General features: G+C 49.0%; 1 protein-coding gene across 1 annotated transcript in view; it reads left to right on the forward strand.

The window, feature by feature from the left end:
* LOC311143801 (rho GTPase-activating protein 20-like) overlaps window positions 1-20,029 on the forward strand; it is a 36,216-nt gene extending 16,187 nt beyond the window's left edge. The window contains exons 4-14 of the mRNA XM_084179682.1: window positions 4,425-4,574; window positions 6,382-6,423; window positions 6,579-6,663; window positions 6,768-6,845; window positions 7,252-7,318; window positions 7,622-7,819; window positions 9,729-10,084; window positions 10,848-10,957; window positions 11,366-11,555; window positions 16,830-16,944; window positions 17,942-20,029. Of these exons, the coding sequence (XP_084035808.1) occupies window positions 4,425-4,574; window positions 6,382-6,423; window positions 6,579-6,663; window positions 6,768-6,845; window positions 7,252-7,318; window positions 7,622-7,819; window positions 9,729-10,084; window positions 10,848-10,957; window positions 11,366-11,555; window positions 16,830-16,944; window positions 17,942-19,617 (3,067 nt within the window). The 3' untranslated portion in view covers window positions 19,618-20,029. The remainder of the gene's footprint in view (window positions 1-4,424; window positions 4,575-6,381; window positions 6,424-6,578; window positions 6,664-6,767; window positions 6,846-7,251; window positions 7,319-7,621; window positions 7,820-9,728; window positions 10,085-10,847; window positions 10,958-11,365; window positions 11,556-16,829; window positions 16,945-17,941) is intronic.
* Window positions 20,030-21,989: the final 1,960 nt, after the last annotated feature.

The following is a 21,989-nucleotide window of genomic DNA, read 5'->3' on the forward strand; positions in this document are numbered from 1 at the left end:
TGCCTCTGATTGGGAACCACCCTGGCCAACATAGAAAACACGAACTAGAACAAAACATAGAAAATCACACATAGAAAATCCACACCCTGGCTCAACATATAAGAGTCCCCAGAGCCAGGGTGTGACAGTACCCCCCTCCCAAAGGCGCGGACTGCGACCGCGCCAACCAAACACAAGAGGGTAGGGGCCGGGTGGGCATTCCGCCTCGGAGGCGGATCCGGCTCCGGGAGTGACCACCACACTTTCTCTACCCCCCCGTTGCACCCCTGGTCTGGTCCCGCTGGCCGGAGCTGGACTGAACACCGGTGGAGTGGATTGCTCTGGCTCCGGCGTGGAGCAGCTGACCGGTGCCGGAACAGGCACCGGTGGAACAGGCACGGACCGTGCCGGACTGACGACGCGCACCACTGGCTTGGTGCGGGGAGCAGGGACGGGCCGGACCGGGCTGATGACGCCCACCACTGGCTTGGTGCGGGGAGCAGGGATGGGCCGGACCGGGCTGACGACGCGCACCACTGGCTTGGTGCGGGGAGCAGGGACGGACCGGGCTGACGACGCGCACCATTGGCTTGGTGCGAAGAGCAGGAACGGGCCGGACCGGGCTGGCGACGCGCACCACTGGCTTGGTGCGGGGAGCAGGGACGGGCCGGACCGGGCTGATGACGCGCACCACTGGCTTGGTGCGGGGAGCAGGGACGGGCCGGACCGGGCTGACGACGCGCACCATTGGCTTGGTGCGGGGAGCAGGAACAGGCCGGACCGGGCTGGCGACGCGCACCACTGGCTTGGTGCGGGGAGCAGGAACGGGCCGGACCGGGCTGACGACACGCACCATTGGCTTGGTGCGGGGAGCAGGAACAGGCCGGACCGGGCTGGCGACGCGCACCACTGGCTTGGTGCGGGGAGCAGGAACGGGCCGGACCGGGCTGACGGCGCGCACCACTGGCTTGGTGCGGGGAGCAGGAACAGGCCGGACCGGGCTGGCGACGCGCACCACTGGCTTGGTGCGGGGAGCAGGAACGGGCCGGACCGGGCTGACGGCGCGCACCACTGGCTTGGTGCGGGGAGCAGGAACGGGCCGGACCGGGCTGACGACGCGCACCACTGGCTTGGTGCGGGGAGCAGGGACGGGCCGGACCGGACTGACGACGCGCACCATTGGCTTGGTGCGGGGAGCAGGAACAGGCCGGACCGGGCTGACGACGCGCACCACTGGCTTGCTGCGGGGAGCAGGAACAGGCCGGACCGGGCTGGCGACGCGCACCACAGGCTTAGTGCGGGGAGCAGGAACGGGCCTGACCGTACTGGGAACACAGACCACTGGCCTTGTGCGGGAATCAGGAACGGGCCGGACCGGACTGGTGACACACACTACTTGCTTGGTGCGAGGAGCGGGACTGGGTTTCCACATAAACCTCCGCTCCCTCTGCTGCCTACTCAGTTCCTCTCGCCGTGCCTCCACACTATCCTTCTCCCTCGTGACCAGTGACCCCCGTAACCTGGCGGCCTCCTCTGCCAACCTGCTGAACCGCTCTATCGCAGCCTCCCGCTGCCTCGTCGTCCACGGCGTGAGCCCCCCCCTAAATGTTTGGGCTTGTCTCTCCCCCGTGCTCATGGCCTCCATCCCTCTTGCCAGACTCTCACTCATCTCCTCCCAGGTCCATCCTCTCTCCTCGTCACGCTGCTTGATCCAGTCTTGGTGGGATCTTCTGTCACGATCGTTATAAACAGCGGACCAAGGCGCAGCGTGATATGCGTACATCTTTTATTAAGTACACACACGAACAAAACAACAAACCAAACGATACGTGAAGTCCTAGGTAAATACACCAAAACAAACCTTACGGAACAAGATCCCACAAATAACTAGTGCCAACAGGCTGCCTAAGTATGGTTCCCAATCAGAGACAACGAGAATCAGCTGCCTCTGATTGGGAACCACCCTGGCCAACATAGAAAACACGAACTAGAACAAAACATAGAAAATCACACATAGAAAATCCACACCCTGGCTCAACATATAAGAGTCCCCAGAGCCAGGGCGTGACAGTACCCCCCTCCCAAAGGCGCGGACTGCGACCGCGCCAACCAAACACAAGAGGGTAGGGGCCGGGTGGGCATTCCGCCTCGGAGGCGGATCCGGCTCCGGGAGTGACCACCACACTTTCTCTACCCCCCCGTTGCACCCCTGGTCTGGTCCCGCTGGCCGGAGCTGGACTGAACACCGGTGGAGCGGATTGCTCTGGCTCCGGCGTGGAGCAGCTGACCGGTGCCGGACCAGGCACCGGTGGAACAGGCACGGACCGTGCCGGACTGACGACGCGCACCACTGGCTTGGTGCGGGGAGCAGGGACGGGCCGGACCGGGCTGATGACGCCCACCACTGGCTTGGTGCGGGGAGCAGGGATGGGCCGGACCGGGCTGACGACGCGCACCACTGGCTTGGTGCGGGGAGCAGGGACGGACCGGGCTGACGACGCGCACCATTGGCTTGGTGCGGGGAGCAGGAACGGGCCGGACCGGGCTGGCGATGCGCACCACTGGCTTGGTGCGGGGAGCAGGGACGGGCCGGACCAGGCTGATGACGCGCACCACTGGCTTGGTGCGGGGAGCAGGGACGGGCCGGACCGGGCTGACGACGCGCACCATTGGCTTGGTGCGGGGAGCAGGAACAGGCCGGACCGGGCTGGCGACGCGCACCACTGGCTTGGTGCGGGGAGCAGGAACGGGCCGGACCGGGCTGACGACACGCACCATTGGCTTGGTGCGGGGAGCAGGAACAGGCCGGACCGGGCTGGCGACGCGCACCACTGGCTTGGTGCGGGGAGCAGGAACGGGCCGGACCGGGCTGACGACGCGCACCACTGGCTTGGTGCGGGGAGCAGGGACGGGCCGGACCGGACTGACGACGCGCACCATTGGCTTGGTGCGGGGAGCAGGAACAGGCCGGACCGGGCTGACGACGCGCACCACTGGCTTGCTGCGGGGAGCAGGAACAGGCCGGACCGGGCTGGCGACGCGCACCACAGGCTTAGTGCGGGGAGCAGGAACGGGCCTGACCGTACTGGGAACACACACCACTGGCCTTGTGCGGGAATCAGGAACGGGCCGGACCGGACTGGTGACACACACTACTTGCTTGGTGCGAGGAGCGGGACTGGGTTTCCACATAAACCTCCGCTCCCTCTGCTGCCTACTCAGTTCCTCTCGCCGTGCCTCCACACTATCCTTCTCCCTTGTGACCAGTGACCCCCGTAACCTGGCGGCCTCCTCTGCCAACCTGCTGAACCGCTCTATCGCAGCCTCCCGCTGCCTCGTCGTCCACGGCGTGAGCCCCCCCCTAAATGTTTGGGCTTGTCTCTCCCCCGTGCTCATGGCCTCCATCCCTCTTGCCAGACTCTCACTCATCTCCTCCCAGGTCCATCCTCTCTCCTCGTCACGCTGCTTGATCCAGTCTTGGTGGGATCTTCTGTCACGATCGTTATAAACAGCGGACCAAGGCGCAGCGTGATATGCGTACATCTTTTATTAAGTACACACACGAACAAAACAACAAACCAAACGATACGTGAAGTCCTAGGTAAATACACCAAAACAAACCTTACGGAACAAGATCCCACAAATAGCTAGTGCCAACAGGCTGCCTAAGTATGGTTCCCAATCAGAGACAACCAGAATCAGCTGCCTCTGATTGGGAACCACCCTGGCCAACATAGAAAACACGAACTAGAACAAAACATAGAAAATCACACATAGAAAATCCACACCCTGGCTCAACATATAAGAGTCCCCAGAGCCAGGGCATGACAATCGCACTGCTTTGCTTGATCTTGGCCAGGTCGCAGTTTTAAATGAGAACTTGTTCTCAACTGGCTTACCTTGTTAAATAAAGGTAAAATAAAATAAATAAATTAACAGTACGGACATTGCAATTTAATGCGCTGGCCATATCTGCAGTCCTCATGCCTCCTTGCAGCATGCCTAAGGCACGTTCACGCAGATGAGCAGGGACCCTGGGCATCTTTTTTTTGGTGTTTTTCAGAGTCAGTAGAAAGGCCTCTTTAGTGTCCTAAGTTTTCATAGGTGTGACCTTAATTGCCTACCGTCTGTAAGCTGTTAGTGTCTTAAGGACCGTTCCACAGGTGCATGTTCATTAATAGTTTATGGTTCATTGAACAAGCAATGAAGATCTGTGAAGTTATTTGGATTTTTACTAATTATCTTTGAAAGACAGGGTCCTGAAAAAGGGACGTTTCTTTTTTCGCTGAGTTTATATGTAGGAATATTGAGAATTCGACCATGGCTATTAATTAATGTACTGTATGTGCTCAGAAATATGTGATTCAGTGTGTGTGTGTGTGTGTGTGTGTGTGTGTGTGTGCTAGTGTGTTAAACTGTGTGTGACCCTCTTGTGTTTCCTGCAGGTCGTCCACACACTTCAAGCTGAAGGCTCAGGTGCGTGTGTGTGAGATGTGGACAGCAGGCTGTATGGAGGAGGTGTGTGAAGGCAGCACCAGTCCAGACAGGAGCTTCGTCATGGGCTGGCCCACTTTTAACTGTGTCGCCACATTCAGGTACACACACGCACACACACACACACACACACACACACAAACACAAACACACACACACAGTCTTGCGCAGCTAACCTTGTGGGGACATACAATTCAGTCCCATTCAAAATCCTATTTTCCCTAACCCCTAACCCCAAACCTAACCCTAACCCTAACCCTAACCTTAACCCAAAAACCTAACCCTAACTCTAACTCCTAACCCTAAACCTAAACCTAATTCTAACCCTAACACTAATTCTAACCTTAACCCTAAACCCCCTAGAAATAGCATTTGACCTTGTGGCGATTAACAAAATATCCCCAGTTGGTCCAATTTGTCTTGGTTTACTATTCTTGTGGGGACTTCTGGTCCCCACAAGTATAGTTAAACACGTCCACACACACAGACACACAGACACACAGACACACACACACACACATACACACTTACAGTACCAGTCAAACGTTTGGACACACCTACTCTTTCCAGGGTTTTTCTTTATTTTTACTATTATCTACATTGTAGAATAATAGTGAAGACATCAAAACTATGAAATAACACATATGGAATCATGTAGTAACCAAAAAAGTGTTAAACAAATCAAAATATATGTTTTATTTGTGATTCTTCAAATAGCCACCCTTTGCCTTGATGACAGCTTTGCACACTGTTGGAATTCTCTCAGCCAGCTTCATGAGGTAGTCACCTGGAATGCAATTCAATTAACAGGTGTGCCTTCTTAAAAGTTAATTTGTGGATGAACGAATGATCTCTGCATGTGTATTTCCCACCGTAAAGCATGGAGGAGAAGGTGTTATGGTGTTGGGGTGCTTTGTTGGTGTCACTGTCTGTGATTTATTTAGAATTCAAGGAACACTTAACCAGGATGGCTACCACAGCATTCTACAGCGATACACCATCCCATCTGGTTTGGGGTTAGGGGGACTATCATTTGTTTTTCAACAGGACAATGACCCAACATACCTCCAGGCTGTGTAAAGGCTAATTTACCAAGAAGGAGAGTGATGGAGTGCTGCATCAGATGACCTGGCCTCCACAATCCCCTGACTTCAACCCAATTGAGATGGTTTGGGATGAGTCGGACCGCAGAGTGAAGGAAAAGCAGCCAACAAGTGCTCAGCATATGTGGGAACTCCTACAAGACTGTTGGAAAAGCATTCCAGGTGAAGCTGGTTGAGAGAATGCCAAGAGTGTGCAAAGCTGTCATCAAGGCAAAGGGTGGCTACTTTCAAGAATCTCAAATATAAAATATATTTTGATTTGTTTAACACTTTTCTGTTTACTACATGATTCCATATGTGTTATTTCATAGTTCTGATGTCTTCACTATTATTCTACAATGTAAGAAATAATAAAAATAAAGAAAACCCTTGAATGAGTAGATGTGTCCAAACTTTTGACTGGTAGTGTATGTATAAAAGCAGACTGGTTACGGTATGGTTACTGTATACTCTGTCCTTATAGTGAGAAAGTCCCTTTAATAAATCCTCATTGAGTATGCACAGTACAGTACAGGACTTGTTATTATGTGTCTCAGAACAAGGAACAACCACTAGAACAGTACATTTTCAACCCTCCACCACACCGCAACCTGGGTCATATTCCTAGTCGTAACCCCCCCTTACTCTGACCACAGAGAGCTAGGGACTGTAAAATATCACACACACACACACACACACACACACTATATGCCTTGACACCAGGAATTCATAGGAACTATGCAGTTTTACAGGGACACGTTATGTAAGAGAAGATGAGAAACATAATAGGGTCCAATTTCTCTTCTATCTCTCTATCCGTCTGCAGTTCTATGGAGCACAAGGAGAAGTGGCTTTCTCTCATCAAAAGGTAACCAGAATTGACGGGAGACGATGTTGTTCATAACTTACTCTGACAGTAATATTCTATGGCTTGACTTCAGTATAGAATAGACTAGAAGTATGGCTTGTGTGAAATAAAGTGTTGTTTTCTAATTCTGACTTCCTTCCTCCTTCTTCCTCCAGTCGAATAAACGAAGAGAAAGAGAAGGATGACCCCAAGACCATTCCTTTGAAGATATTTGCAAAGGACATTGGGAATTGTGCTTATGTAAGTTTACGTATGGGTGGTGCAGGTCTGTGTGTGTGTGCGTTCCTTCATGTTTGTGTGTGTGTTTGCGTTAATTTATCTCATGTTTTTGTGCTTTTCCCCAGGCTAAGACTCTAGCTGTCAGTAATTCAGACAGCACCGCTGATGTAATCCGAATGGCACTACAGCAGTTTGGCATTTCAGTAAGTGTGTACGCTTGTTTTTGAGTGTATGTGCTAGTGTGTGAGTGGGTATGTTTTGGAAGTGTGTCCCTTGGTGCCATTGACTCTCTCTCTCTCTCCCCTCTGTCTCTCTCTGTCTCTCTTGCTCTCTGTCTCTCTCTGTCTCTCTCTCTGTCTCTCTTGCTCTCTGTCTCTCTCTGTCTCTCTCTCTGTCTCTCTCTGTCTCTCTTGCTCTCTGTCTCTCTCTGTCTCTCTCTCTGTCTCTCCCTCTCTCCCCCCCCTCTGTCTCTCTCTCTCTCTCCCCTCTGTCTCTCTCTGTCTCTCTTGCTCTCTGTCTCTCTCTGTCTCTCTCTCTGTCTCTCTCTGTCTCTCTTGCTCTCTGTCTCTCTCTGTCTCTCTCTCTGTCTCTCCCTCTCTCTCAATACAGGGCTGTGTGAAAGACCACCAGTTGTGGATGAGCTCCTGTAAGGATGACTCCCCCTATCCTCTGATTGGTGAGTTTACCTCCATTACCCAGCCCTACGCAGCCCTTTACACCCAGCATAAACCCAGCCATATCCCTCTCGTTTAGTTTGAGGTAGCAGTTGTCCCTAATCAGTGGTCAGGGGCAACTTCTACCTACTACAACCCTTTACTCTGAGATCAAAAGTTGCTCTGCTTTGGGATTTTTCCTCCCGTTAATGACGAGGTAGATAAGAGACTAGCTGAATACTGTAAACCTGGCCTGGTCACATCTCAGGACAGACTCACGTCCCCTGACCTCTAACCTCCTGACCCTCTCCTCTCTTACCCCTCAGGACACGAGTTTCCCTTCAGTATCAAGATGAGTCACATTCGGGATGGGGGAGCAGTGGGAGGAGGTGGAGGGAAGGATGCGATTCCTCCTCCGGAGGACCAGGGGGCGATGCTGCTGGACCAGTGTCTCCCTCCAGACACCCAGTGCCAGTTCATCCTCAAGCCCAGCCGGGTGGGCCTCAGACAGGCTCCGCTCATAGGTATGAGACCCCTTACCCACAGTGATCGGCTCAACAGAAAGTAAGGGTTAAGTTTCCTTCCAAAAATGTGTCCCCTCCCATTTTTGCGCTTGTTTACTTCATACCTCCTTCTTTTCCCTCATACGTCTTTCTCTCTGAAAGTATGGAATGAGAGAGAGAGAGAGAGAGAACATATAGAGAGAGAGAACATAGAGAGAGAGAGAACATAGAGAGAGAGAACAGAGAGAGAGAGAACATATAGAGAGAGAAAATAGAGAGAGAGAACATAGAGAGAGAGAGAACATAGAGAGAGAGAACATAGAGAGAGAGAACATAGAGAGAGAGAACATAGAGAGAGAGAACATAGAGAGAGAACATAGAGAGAGAGAACATAGAGAGAGAGAGAACATAGAGAGAGAGAGAACATAGAGAGAGAGAGAACAGAGAGAGAGAGAGAACATAGCGAGAGAGAGAACATAGAGAGAGAGAGAACATAGAGAGAGTGAGAACATAGAGAGAGAGATAACATAGAGAGAGAGAGAACATAGAGAGAGAGAACGTAGAGAGAGAGAACATAGAGAGAGAGAGAGAACATAGAGAGAGTGTGTGAGAATGTGTTCCAGGAGGCTCATTGAGGAGGCTCCACTGAATCACCCACAAGCCCCTCAGATTCCTCTCTGTCCACGTTAAGTTCTTACATAAGCCTCCATTTAACCATACCGTCCCCTACCCGCTACATCAGCCTAATTATTTCCATCTAACAAGTGTTTTATGAACATGGCAAAGGGTGTCACTGATGGATTTGGGTGTCAACTCTGCCATGATACCAAATATTTTTACCAATACATCCAGAAAATGAAAGGTTTTTATTGGCTAGGAGAGAAATATGGCATCTGTTTTGCAACAAGCCAAAATGGATACATTAACATCTATAAAATGATCAAAACATTGCCCACACAACCAGCCCTCTCTCTCTTTCTCTCCCCCCTCGTTCCCTCTCTTTTAAATATTCCCCCTCTCCAAGATTTCTCACACTGGCGTGTAATGATGCGTGATTTACAACTTTATAAACTTTGAACGATGCTTCGGCTCGTTTAAGAATTTTGGAGCAGCTCTGTAACAATGTTGTTTTTGATTTGGCTTCCAACATGTAACTGAGTGTAAAGCTGGAGTGGATTGTTAAAGTCAGTTTTGAACGTGCAGGGTCCTGGGCAGCTAGGGGTGTTGTGCCACTAATGTGGAAGGGCCTTTTATCCCCCCCCCCCCTCCCCCCTCCCCCACACACAAACAAAGCATAAGCTGTGCTTCACACACATTTAATGTTTTTATCCAGAAAGTCCAAGTAGACAGACAAACAGGTACACACACGCGCAACGTAAGAGCAGACATCATGTCTGCACCTTAACTTAAATAAACACACAGACAGAGAGCTCATAGTCTATCAGACATACACAGACACACACGGTACGTAACATATGAACACACACTCACAGACTCACAGCTTCTTAACATGATCTCAGAAATATTAAACATCTCTTTCTCTCTCTCTCTCTCTCTCTCTCTGTCTCTCTCTCTCTCTCTCTCTCTCTCTCTCTCTCTCTCTCTCTCTCTCTCTCTCTCTCTACAGGGCTGTGTGGGGCAGGGCTCTACAGACTGCCCCACCTCCACCCAATTAGACAGAACCCTCTCTAGTCACGTCTCTTTCTGAATCAATGCCTCTTTCTCTCCCTCTCTCTCTCACACCACCCTTCTCTCTCTTTTTCCCTTCCTCTGCTCTCTCCAAACACCATTCAGTCTCCAACTCTATCCCCCTCTCTCCCCCTCTCATCATGTTTTATTGAGCAGTAGGCCCTACTTAATATTTGAATAATGTCTTTAATGTTGGAATAACCCCCCCCCCCCCCCCCCCCCCCCACACCTCTCTCCATAGAGCCAGGTCAGAAGTCCATTAAGAGGAAGAGGTTGTTGATAAACTGGGCCTTCTGGAGGGGGTCCGGTAGCCAGCTGGACGGTGTCCCCCTGACCCCCACCTCCCTGTCCCCCACCCCGGGACGCCTGTTCGGACGGTCTCTCAGCTCCGTCTGCCCCTCTGACCACACCCTGCCCAAACCTGTCATGGACATGCTGGTGTTTCTGTACCAGGAGGGTCCCTACACCAGGGGTATATTCCGTCGCTCTGCAGGGGCCAAAGCCTGCAGAGAGCTGAAAGACAGACTGGACAATGGGACAGAGGACACACACACACTCACACACGAGTCTGTGTTCGTCACCGCCGCAGTCTTCAAGGTAGGACAGAACGCACTTGAGCACGCACACACATGCACACACCACGCACACACCAGGGTCCTTTTGTATTAATCCGAGTTTAAATGGTTTAGCCAGGCTTGTCTGATCAGATAAAATGGGACATGAGAGAGAGGAGGTTTGAAGGATCTGTTTCATCCTGCTTCAACACATCAGAATAATTCACAGCACCGAGCTAACACAGCTGTAGACACACATATTCACCGCCATATCCAGTGTGTGTGTGTGTGTGTTTGAAATCCCCATAGAAAGTCTTAGACAGACAGAAAGTAGTGAAGTGATTGGAGTTGAAGACAAAGCTCAGGTAGAAAAACACACTCAATTCAAAGCACGTTGGGAGGCTTTACTGGAAACCTGTAGCTGTATTAGATCATACAGAACAGGACACACACACACACACACAGAGAGAGAGAACACATGCTGCTGTTCAGTTAGGTATATTACTATACCCAATCCTAGCCAACAAACAAAAAACAACTGAGTTGACAAACAAACAACGTTGAGTGAAAAAGGATCAATTGCTTCAGTAAAAACACATCTGGCTGTGCCAACTCTCAACTACTCTATAATGTTACTTCAGAAGTCCTGCATACTTGAATTGCACAGCCTCTTTCATAGCATTCTATTCTATTTTATGTGCCATATTTTCAGGATTCATTAAATCTCTACTGAAAATAAGCATATGTGGTGATGCTAAGGTGTGTTCTAACCTAAAGTGTGTCCCTGTGGTTGTGTCCCCCAACAGGACTTCCTGCGGAACATTCCGGGCAGTCTGTTGTGTGTGGATCTGTATGAGCAGTGGGTTGGAGCGATGGAGCGAGAGGTAGAAGAGGAGAAGACGCAAGCCATCCATAGGTACTGACACTCCCCGTAATGCACCTTCACAAACACATACACAGACGAAAAACTAAGCTGCTGTGAAGGAGGGGTGGCACAGGGAGCTAGAATGAAAGAAAAGGGGAGGAAAAAGCTGTTTTGATCCAGAGGAAAATAAAGTCCTTCTTCTCAAGCCTACAGGGGGGAAAAAGCATAAAATAAAATGAAAATATGTTTCCATTCTTCTTACCCCAGGAATGTGACAGACCCTACATTCTGCTGGTTTCCCAAAGGATGTAGCAATGTGTATGTGTGTGTGTGAGGGGGGGGGGGCTAGTGCACCTTCCATTCTCTGCCCAATCTTTGTCTGACATATGCAGTCTCACAAGATGTTGTCAATGTTGTGTTTTCATCACTGATTACTTTGTCCCCCCCCCTCCACCTTAGGTTGGTCCATCTTCTACCCAGTGAGAACCTGTTGCTACTCAGACATGTGGTTGCCTTGCTCCACTGTATCCAAGGAAATGCAGAAGACAACCAGATGAATGCCTTCAACCTGTCGGTGTGCATCGCTCCCAGCATGCTGTGGACACCAGCCCCCTGTAGCCCAGGGGGGGAGGGGGAGGCCACCAAGAAGGTGAGAATGGACCCCAAACCTCAAACTTTTTTGTAGATTTTCCTCTCTGCTAACAAACTTTTTCATTTCTTTAATTTACTTTCATGTCTTATTTCAATCACATAATTCTACCATACATTCAAAGTGTATGTGTGTTACTACATCATACTCTTGCTTATATCAAGTATTAATATCAATGGGAGATTTGGATGAGAGTGAGTTGCTCACGTGTACTTCCAGTTACATTTCCAGTTAAGAACAAGGGCCCCATACATACATACGTACATACATACTTACTCATACTGCACGCATAAATGTCTGGAGGACTGAGGCTAAGGGCCAGGACAGGGTGTAAAGGAAAGTTATACTGTTGCTACCTAGCTGTCTGACCAACCAGGATGTCCAATGGAAGTAGAAACAGCAGTGTGGAGTTACAGTGTGTGTCAACCTCCTGCTAGGAGCCTCAGGCTGGGCTATACTATGTATGTTTCCTCTTTAAACCTGGACTGACCTACTTACACACTGCTTTTACATTGATCTAGTCACCGGTTTTCAATCTCTGTACTGACACACACAAGCACACACACACACATACACACACACGCACAAGTTTGAGATCTCTATCCTTGCAGTCACGGTGACACAAAACAAGCATGAAATCCATGCACTGACAGAAAAGCTTGACAATTTACACTAACTTACTCACACAGAGTAAGAATTGACACACCAGTTCACAGTACTAACCCTACCACTAGACTGTGTCCAACCAATGCTAGCCCTGAAATGATTCAATTTGACTAAGATAACCTGCCTAAATGACTACCGACCCGTAGCACTCACGTCTGTAGCCATGAAGTGCTTTGAAATGCTGGTCATGGCTCACATTATCACCATTATCCCAGAAACCCTAGACCCACTCCAATTTGCATACCGCCCCAACAGATCCACAGATGATGCAATCTCTATTGCACTCCACACTGCCCTTTCCCACCTGGACAAGAGGAACACCTACGTGAGAATGCTATTCATTGACTACAGCTCAGTGTTCAAAACCATAGTGCCCTCAAAGCTCATCACTAAGCTAAGGACCCTGGGACTAAACACCTCCCTCTGCAACTGGATCCTGGACTTCCTGACAGGCCACCCACAGGTGGTAAGGGTAGGTAACAACTCATCTGCCACACTGATCCTAAACACGGGGGCCCCTCAGGGGTGCGTGCTCAGTCCCCTCCTATACTCCCTGTTCACCCATGACTGCATGGCCAGGCACAACTCCAACACCATCATTAAGTTTGCAGACGACACAACAGTGGTAGGCCTGATCACAGACAACGATGAGACAGCCTATAGGGAGGAGGTCAGAGACCTGGCCATGTGGTGCCAGGATAACAACCTCTCCCTCAACGTGATCAAGACAAAGGAGATGATTGTGGACTACAGGAAAAAAAAGAAGACTGAGCATGCCCCCATTCTCATCGACGGGGCTGTAGTGGAACAGGTTGACTGACGAACAAACTATCATGGTCCAAACACACCAAGACAGTCATGAAGAGGGCACGACAAAGCCTATTCCCCCTCAGGAGACTGAAAAGATTTGGCATGGGACCTCAGATCCTCAAAAGGTTCTACAGCTGCACCATCGAGAGCATCCTGACTGGTTTCATCACCGCCTGGTATGGCAACTGCTCGGCCTCCGACCGCAGTACATCACTGGGGCCAAGCTACCTGCCATCCAGGACCTCTATACCAGGCGGTGTCAGAGGAAGGCCCTAAAAATTGTAAAAGACTCCAGCCACCCTAGTCATAGACTGTTCTCCCTGCTACCACATGGCAAGTGGTACCGGAGCACCAAGTCTAGGTCCAAAAGGCTTCTTAACAGCTTCTACCCCCAAGCCATAAGACTCCTGAACAGCTAATCATGGCTACCTGGACTATTTGCATTGTCCCCCCCACCCCACCCCCTCTTTTACGCTGCTGCTACTCTGTTTATTATCTATGCATAGTCACTTTAACTCTACCCACATGTACATATTACCTCAATTACCTCGACTAACTGGTGCCCCCGCATATTGACTCTGTACCGGTACCCCCTGTATATAGCCTCCCTACTGTTATTTTATTTTACTGCTGCTCTTTAATTATTTGCTATTTTTATTTTTTACTTATCTGTTCTTTACTTAACACTTTTTTTAATTTCTTAAAACTGCATTGTTGATTAAGGGTTTGTAAGTAAGCATTTCACTATTCGGCGCATGTGGCAAAAAACATTTGATTTGATTTGTTTTGCCACCAGTGGCCCCAGATGTATTGTAAGTTAATAATAAACAAGAATAAGTCATTATGTCTATAATACTCTCTGAATTACGGTCGATTTTGGACACATTGTTGTTGAAACACACTCAATCTGGGTGTTTCCAGATCTTTCTCTCTCCTTGTCAAATGTGTGTTTGTTTCTGTTGAGGCTTGGGCCTGTTGAGGTTCACTGGGAAAAAATCCAAAGCATTTCCTACAGATTCCTGAGGACGAGTGTGTTTTCACAAACCCGCCGCTTTAAACACTCCTCTCTTGTCTTTACACACAGGCACAAACTCACACTCACACGGTCACACTCACACACACACACACACACACACACACACACACACACACATACACTCACACACACACACACACAAACGGACACACACACACACACACATAAACACACGCACACTCACACGGACACACTCACTCAAACACACTCACACTCATTCCCCTGGTCGGTCGCGGTCTCACAAGGACAAAGTCTGGGACACTGGGAAGTCTGGAACACTCTGGACTGTAGGTTGTTTTTGTCAGAAAAGTATGCACAATAAATACGCACACTAGCTTACCTTACCCCAGAAAAAGCCCCCTTACACCTTCACTGATGACAACAGGTTCTGGATTACAGTTTTTCTCGATTGCTAAGACACATTTCTTGAAAGCTGCTCTCCTTTTCTCTTAACTGTGAACACAAAACCCAATTTTCAAGCTACATTCACAAAACCTCAGACTCTTCTTGCTAAACCAAACTTTCACCTCAAAACAGTTCAATCTGTGTTCAAAATTGAACTTTGTTGTCAAATCGTGCCCCGAGTCAATCAAAATAAAAAACACTACTGAACAGTCACCAAACACTACGTAGAAAAATAGAAAACACAATGCTCAGGACATGAAGCTGGAGAAATAAATGTTTATTGTTCACTGTAGGCTAAATGCATGTTGCAAAACAAAAAAAAACTGTGCATTTAGCACTTGTATAAAAAGACAAAACAGAAATCTTGTGCATTTACATGTAGCACTTGTAAAAACAAACAGAAATCTTATGCATTTGCCACTTGTGTACAGTAAGCCCATGTAAAAAATAAAGTACAAAAATATACAAATAAGTGCATTACTCAGCCACAGCATCATGTCTCCGTACTGGGTCAGGCGACAGGACTTCATCCACATCACAGGCCACATTTTGTCTGGCCAGGCAACGGAGGAAAAAACCCCTGGCATGCCGTATCCAGGCTTGGCATGCCTCCACACCTATGTCACCACAGGCAAGTCCCATGGCTTGCAGGAGATTTACCCTGGTGTAAGGTTGGCGTTCATATACCTTCCACCGCCATGAGGAGAAGAATTCCTCAATGGGGTTTAGGAAAGGGGAGTACGGTGGAAGGCAAAGATTGATAAAACCTTGGTTCATATTGTACCACTCTCTAACCTGGAGGGCTCTGTGAAAACTCACATTGTCCCAAACAACAACATAGATGGGATGCTCATCCTGCTGCCCTAACAAAGCATCTCGCATGTGATTGAGGAAAATGAGGAGCTGGTGAGTGTTGTAGGGCCCCAGGTTGGCATGATGGTGGACAACCCCATGATTGCTGATGGCAGCACATAATGTGACATTGCCACCACGCTGCCCAGGAACACCAACAATGGCCCGATGGCCAATCACATTACGGCCTCTCCTTCTCCTTTTGGTGAGATTAAACCCAGCTTCATCCATGTAGATGTATTGATGGGGTCTTTCCATTGCATCCAGTTGAAAAACCCTCTGTAGAAATATATATAGTTTTGTAAGTGATACGGAAAAAGTGATTTAGGCCACTACAGTAAATCACTACTTAGAGTAATCAACATTGAATGTGTCTGGATATATGCCAACCTGTACATACTGGAATCTTTGCTCTTTGACTCTGTCTGAGTTGCGATCAAAGGGCACTCTGTATAGCTGTTTCATGCGCAGTCTGTTGCGCTTGAGGACACGATCAACAGTAGAGAGGCTGACACTGTTGATACAATGATCTTCTGCTGAATTTCGCTCAGTTTAATGGCATTGTTCTCACGGACCATATCAACAATTAGGGTCTCTTGGTGTGGGGAGAACATACCTGTCCTCCCACCCCCATGTGGCAGTCTTTCAATTCTACAAAAAGAGAACATGGAGTTACAAAAAATATACATGGAATACTAGGCCTACAAACAGTTAGACCAACCCTCCATTACAATACTACAGTACATTGGTACAGTGATGTACTGAAACATATATTTACTTACAGTATACTGTGGTACAGTATATAGTATGTCATACAGTAATTGCTGTCAACATTTACACAAACTGTACTATAATGTCAAAAAAAGGTAATTACCTGTTCTCTTCTCTAAATCTTCGGATTATGGTGGACACAGTGAATCTACTGATGTTTGGTTGTACCCTTTGTCCAGCCTCCCTCATGCTCATACCATGGACAAGAACATGGTCAATCACAGTAGCTCTGATTTCATCAGATATTACTGTTCTTTGTCTTCGCTGACCACCTCGACCACCTCGACCTCCTCTCACACGAACTCTTCCTCTCAGATTTCTATCCATTGTAGGGCCTCACAAACCAGTGCTCTCTGAACTGGCTTACTGTATATGTTCCCTCACATCATTAGCCACAAGTGTGATCAATTTTGAGTTGTTGTGTTCAAGTGGTGACACCTGTGCTCTAATTGTGTTTGACTTTTGTCACCTGTGCTCACCATTATGCAGCACGGGTGCATCACAATGAAAATGTGTTGGCAAGTTATGTCTAAACAGGTGAAAAGTGCTTATGGTTTTGCCAAAAGAGTGATTGATTCAATCAGTGGGTTCAGGCAACTGAGCATTTGGTTCAGACAATAGGGTTTAGTGTTTTAGCAATTGAGAAAAACTGTAATGATTGGAATTGCAGTCGGAGCCCTGATCTAGGACCAGTCATTGACTTGTGTGTAACAAGTTCTATGATCTGTTCCCAGGTCTGTGAGCTGGTACAGTTCCTGATTGAGAACTGCAGGAAGGTCCTGGGAGATGATGTCACCTCTCTGTTTGGTGGATTCCCTCAGAAGAGCAACAGCAGCGACCACGGATCAGGTAAACAAAGTCTCCATTTATTTACTGAAGAAATAACATCTAATTCCAGATTATGTTGTACAGTGCTCTAAACAAATGCTGTTTGTTTTGGTGGCAGATAAAAATACAGTTGGATAGGAACAGAAAAGACAGGAAGAAGAGATGTCTCCTATTGGTAAAGGGAGGAAGAGAGCTCTTCACAAGGGTCAGAAAGGTCATGCGTAGGGTCTCCCGAGTGGCGCAGTGGTCTAAGGCACTGCATCGCAGTGCTAGCTGTGCCACTAGAGATCCTGGTTCGAGTCCAGGCTCTGTCGCAGCCGGCCGCGACCGGGAGACCCATGGGGCGGCGTACAATTGGCCCAGCGTTGTCCAGTGTAGGGGAGGGTTTGGCCGACAGGGATGTTCTTGTCCCATCGCGCACTAGCGACTCCTGTGGCGGGCTGGGCGCAGTGCACGCTGACTCGGTTGCCAGGTGTACGGTGTTTCCTCCGACACATTGGTGCAGCTGGCTTCCGGGTTAAGCGGGCACTGTGTCAAGAAGCAGTGAGGCTCGGTTGGGTTGTGTTTCGGAGGACGCACGACTCTCGACCTTCGCCTCTCCCGTGTCCGTACGGGAGTTGCAGCGATGGGACAAGACTGTAACTACCAATTGGATACCACGAAATTGGAAAAAAAAGAAAAAAAAGAAAGGTTGTGTGTGTGTGCGAGTTGAGTGTTCTCTCAGACGTGGCCTCTCCATAAGCCTGTGTCTCGGTGAGGTTTGCTGATTGGGGTCACTATGTTGACCTCAGTCACTTCAGTGATTAGTACACTCTCAGACACTCATTAACACACCAGCCAATTCCCTCCTTCTCCCCTAAACCACCTAAACCAAACTCTATGAATGGCAGCTGTATGCTAGGGACCATGACAACACTTTATGCTTAGTTTTCAAACCCTGTGTCTATCTAATGAAATGGAGGTTTGTTCAAACTCAATCTCCCCCCTTCTCTCATTCCCTTTCTCACTCCCTCCATAGATGTGTCATCTTTCCAGATGAACGACTCATCCTACGACAGTCTGGAGAACGAGTTAAACGAAGACCCAGAGTCGCCCTTCCAGGAGTCCCTCCCTCTGAGAGACAAGGCCATGCCAGACAGCCGCAGTAGAGACTCTGTCATTACGCTGAGTGACTGTGACCCCGACCCTGACCCTGAGGCTGACCTCCTACATCTCCCCCCACTGGCCAGACCAAGGAAGTTCACCTCTGTCCAATCACATGGCCCTCGGAGGTTGCGACGCAGCTCAGAGCCCGCCCTCGGACACACCCCCGGATCTCTGATTGTCCAATCAGATATGCACCGTTTGGCGTCACGTAAAACGAGCTACGATGCGGCGATGGAGGGAGAGGAAGGAGAGGAGGAGGAAGAGGAGGATGAAGTGTTTCTGAAGCAGGGGATCAGGGCTCTGCAGCTGAAAGACAATGTAGTCACAGGTGGAGAAAGAGGAGGGGTTGGAACTCTCGGGCGGAGGAAGCTGAAGCACGCCCCGCCCACTCCTTTACGATTGGATGCCAGCTGCTCCAGCCTGTCATCCCCGGCAACCTCCCCCACAGGATCCTCCCTCAGCTCCCTAGACTCCGCCTTCTCCCATTATTCCACAGACTATGTGACCAGCGCCGGCTTCCATTTGGCTGAGCCTTCACCCCGCTTCCCCCTCTCCCCCCGCTCCCCCCTCTCCCCCCGCTCCCCCCTCTCACCCCGCTCCCCCCTCTCACCCCGCTCCCCCCTCTCACCCCAGGCCTCACCCCCAAAGAGAGACACAGTGGACTGGAGCCAAAGCCACCCCCCCCACTCCTCCCGGACCCCCTCCACCCACCACGGCCTGCACCCCAACACTTGGCTCAAGAGGGACCAACGGCTGTCGCTACGGCAACCCGACAACGGACACCTGGAGGAGGAAGTGGGGGAGGGGGAAGGGGTTAGCATCCCAAAATCCCCTGAGGTTAAAGGTGTAGAGGTGACCACCAAGAGGAGGTCCAGCAGCCCTCCATCCTACCAGCAGGCTATCCTACAGCTACAGGGGAGTAGGTCTCCCTTCTACAGAGGCACAGAGAAACCCCTCACCATAAGGGAGCTACGGCTGCTGCACGACCAGGCCTGCAAAGTCACCCACAGACCACCCACCAGAAGTGACGTCACCCAGCAGTCCACTGGAACAGGAAGTGAGGTCAGCCAGCCCCCCCAGGGTGTGTTCTATGGACAGAGTGACTCAACACTGACTCTCCAGAGGCATAAGTCTCATTCCCTCACCCCGGCCATGGAGGCTGGCTGCAAGGTCCTCACCATGCCTCGCAGAGCCTCTGAGCCCTCATGCGTGAAAGACGCAGCCTCCAGCCTCACCCTGGACAGGCCCAGGGTCAAAGATCAGCAGCTCCCTGAGAGCGGACTTAGAGTCTCTGACGTGGAGCTACAGCGCAACGGAGCAGGCCCGAACTCAGAGCCACGGATCTGCCTGTCTCCCTCTGCCACGCGGGCAGTGAGGGACTACTTTTCCTCGCAGGGGCGGGTGGATGCAGACGCGTGCCTGGGTAGGAGTCAGGAGGTTGCTCTGGCCCTCGTCCAGGGGAAGAGGGAGTGGCAGAGCAGGAAGTGTAGTGACCCTTGCGTCGACGACTTTGACCAAATGTTATTTGCTGAGGAGTCCTACGTTTAATAGGACTTAGACTCTCCTACATTTAAGAGGATTTTAAGAGAGTCTGGGCTTGTTTTATATGGATGGTCAATGTTGTTTATAGCATATCGTTTGTATGTTTAAATGGTCTTGTTGTTGGTGTTTATATTGTCATATATGTACAGTTATTTTCCCCTGGTCATAGTAGATGTTTGGTTGTGCTTGAGCTCTGTTTCCATGTCTGTCAATCAACGACAGGTAGAGGTCTATATTTATGTTCATATGATGCTTTGATATAGTGTTTTACGAGCTGTAAGAAATAAAATGTGTATTTTTGTACATGATGCCAATCCTGCTGCTGTCCTATAGAGTATATTTGCTACAGAACACACCATTTGTATATCTGATGTCTAATGCTTATGAAAATTAAATAAAGCGATTATAATAAAACGTTGCTCTTGTGAAAGTATCTTTATGTATCAACGGGAGTCTTCATTTTTCTTTATTAAAAAGGCTAAAATTGTGAAAATGTTCTTCTGTTATTTTGTGCCTTCTTTTTGATGTTATGGGTCTCTATGACTTGGATTCTGGACTACGACCCTGCAGAACCGACAAAGTAGGACAGGCTGTACTATACTAAAAGCACAGTGCTTTATTAGTGTTAAAATGTAAACTCTTTACACCTGTTTAGCATGAATCATCAGACTCATAGTGTGAAGTAAACATCATATTTTCCTTGAATAATTAATATGTAATGGTCTCTGGTGGCGGAGTGATGTAGGTCTGGGTCTAAGAGGATAGACAGGTCTGGTAGTGGTAGAGTCAGCCAGAGAGTCTCACACACACACACACACACACACACACACACAGACACACACACACACACACACTCACACTCACACTCACACTCACACTCACACTCACACTGAGGTGCTGCTTCTCAGATTGACAGGTCTGTTAGAGTTAGTCAGCCAGACAGGGAGACATGAGCACGGCCAATTATGTAATGGAAGCAGAGCCATGAAGCCCACAGATTTGGCCCAACTTCCTGGACCTGTCTCAAAGTAGAACATCTGCTCAAAATGTGTGTGTGTACAAGTTGTGTAGGGCTGGATGCTGTTGTACTTTAATCACTGGAGCATGACTCCACCAGTATTAAGTGTTACGTCTCTAGTCTAAAAGGTACTATATGCTGACCCACATGACCCAGGTTAACACGCACTGTGGAGTTCTAAGGTCAGGGGTCTAGCTGTATTTTGAAGTGATTCTGCCTGTTTATGTATTTTTATCGCACCTCTACAGAGGTGGGAAGCTTAGTGGGAAAGTAGTACAAGCAGGAATGGTTGGTTTGGTGAGGGAGCTTGATGGAGTTATTAGTAGTTATAATAACTAGGGTGATTCACTGTGTAACCTTCTCACCACAAGGCTCGGATAAATCAGCATGGGAATAATGGTGAAAAGGACATCTCAGTAAATGGACTTGTATGATAAGCTATTGGAAAAACAAGAGGCTAGAGATGTGGTCCTCTGTAGCTCAGCTGGTAGAGCACGGCGCTTGTAACGCCAAGGTAGTGGGTTCGATCCCCGGGACCACCCGTACACAAAAAAAATAATGATAATTGTATGCACGCATGACTGTAAGTTGATTTGGATAAAAGTGTCTGCTAAATGGCTTATTATTATTATTAATATATATACACTGAGTGCTCAGAACATTAGGAACACCTTTCCATGACAGACTGACCAGGTGAATCCAGGTGAAACCTATGATCCCTTATCGATGTCACTTGTTAAATCCGCTTCAATCAGTCTAGATGAAAGGGAGGAGACAGGTTAAAGAAGGATTTTTAAGCTTTGAGACAATTACGACATGGATTGTGTACGTGTTCCATTCAGAGGGTGAATGGGCAAGAAAAAATATTTTTGTGCCTTTGAAGTGGTATGGTAGTAGGTGTCAGGCTCACCAGTTTGAGCTTGTCAAGAACTGCAACACTGCTGGGTTTTTCACGCTCAACAGTTTCCAGTGTGTATCAAGAATGGTTCACTACCCAAAGGACATCCAGCCAACTTGATACAACTGTGGGAAGCACTGGAGTCAACATGGGCCAGCATCCTTGTGGAACGCTTTCGACACCTTGCAGAGTGCATGCCCCAATGAATTGAGGCTGTTCTGAGGGCAAAAGAGGGTGCAACTCAATATTAGGAAGGTGTTTTTAATGTTTTGTTCAATAAGTATATAAAGGCTTAGATTACTTTTTCCAGAATGTTCTCCAATGAAATAAGAATAAATGCAGTATGACTCAATGAAACAACCACACACGGAATACATTTAAAAAAGATATACAGTACCAGTCAAAAGTTTGGACACACCGACTCATTCCAGGGTTTTTCTTTATTTTTACTATTTTCTACAT

This window comes from Coregonus lavaretus (genome assembly GCF_964263955.1).
Source record: "Coregonus lavaretus genome assembly, chromosome: 16".
NCBI lineage: Eukaryota > Metazoa > Chordata > Actinopteri > Salmoniformes > Salmonidae > Coregonus > Coregonus lavaretus.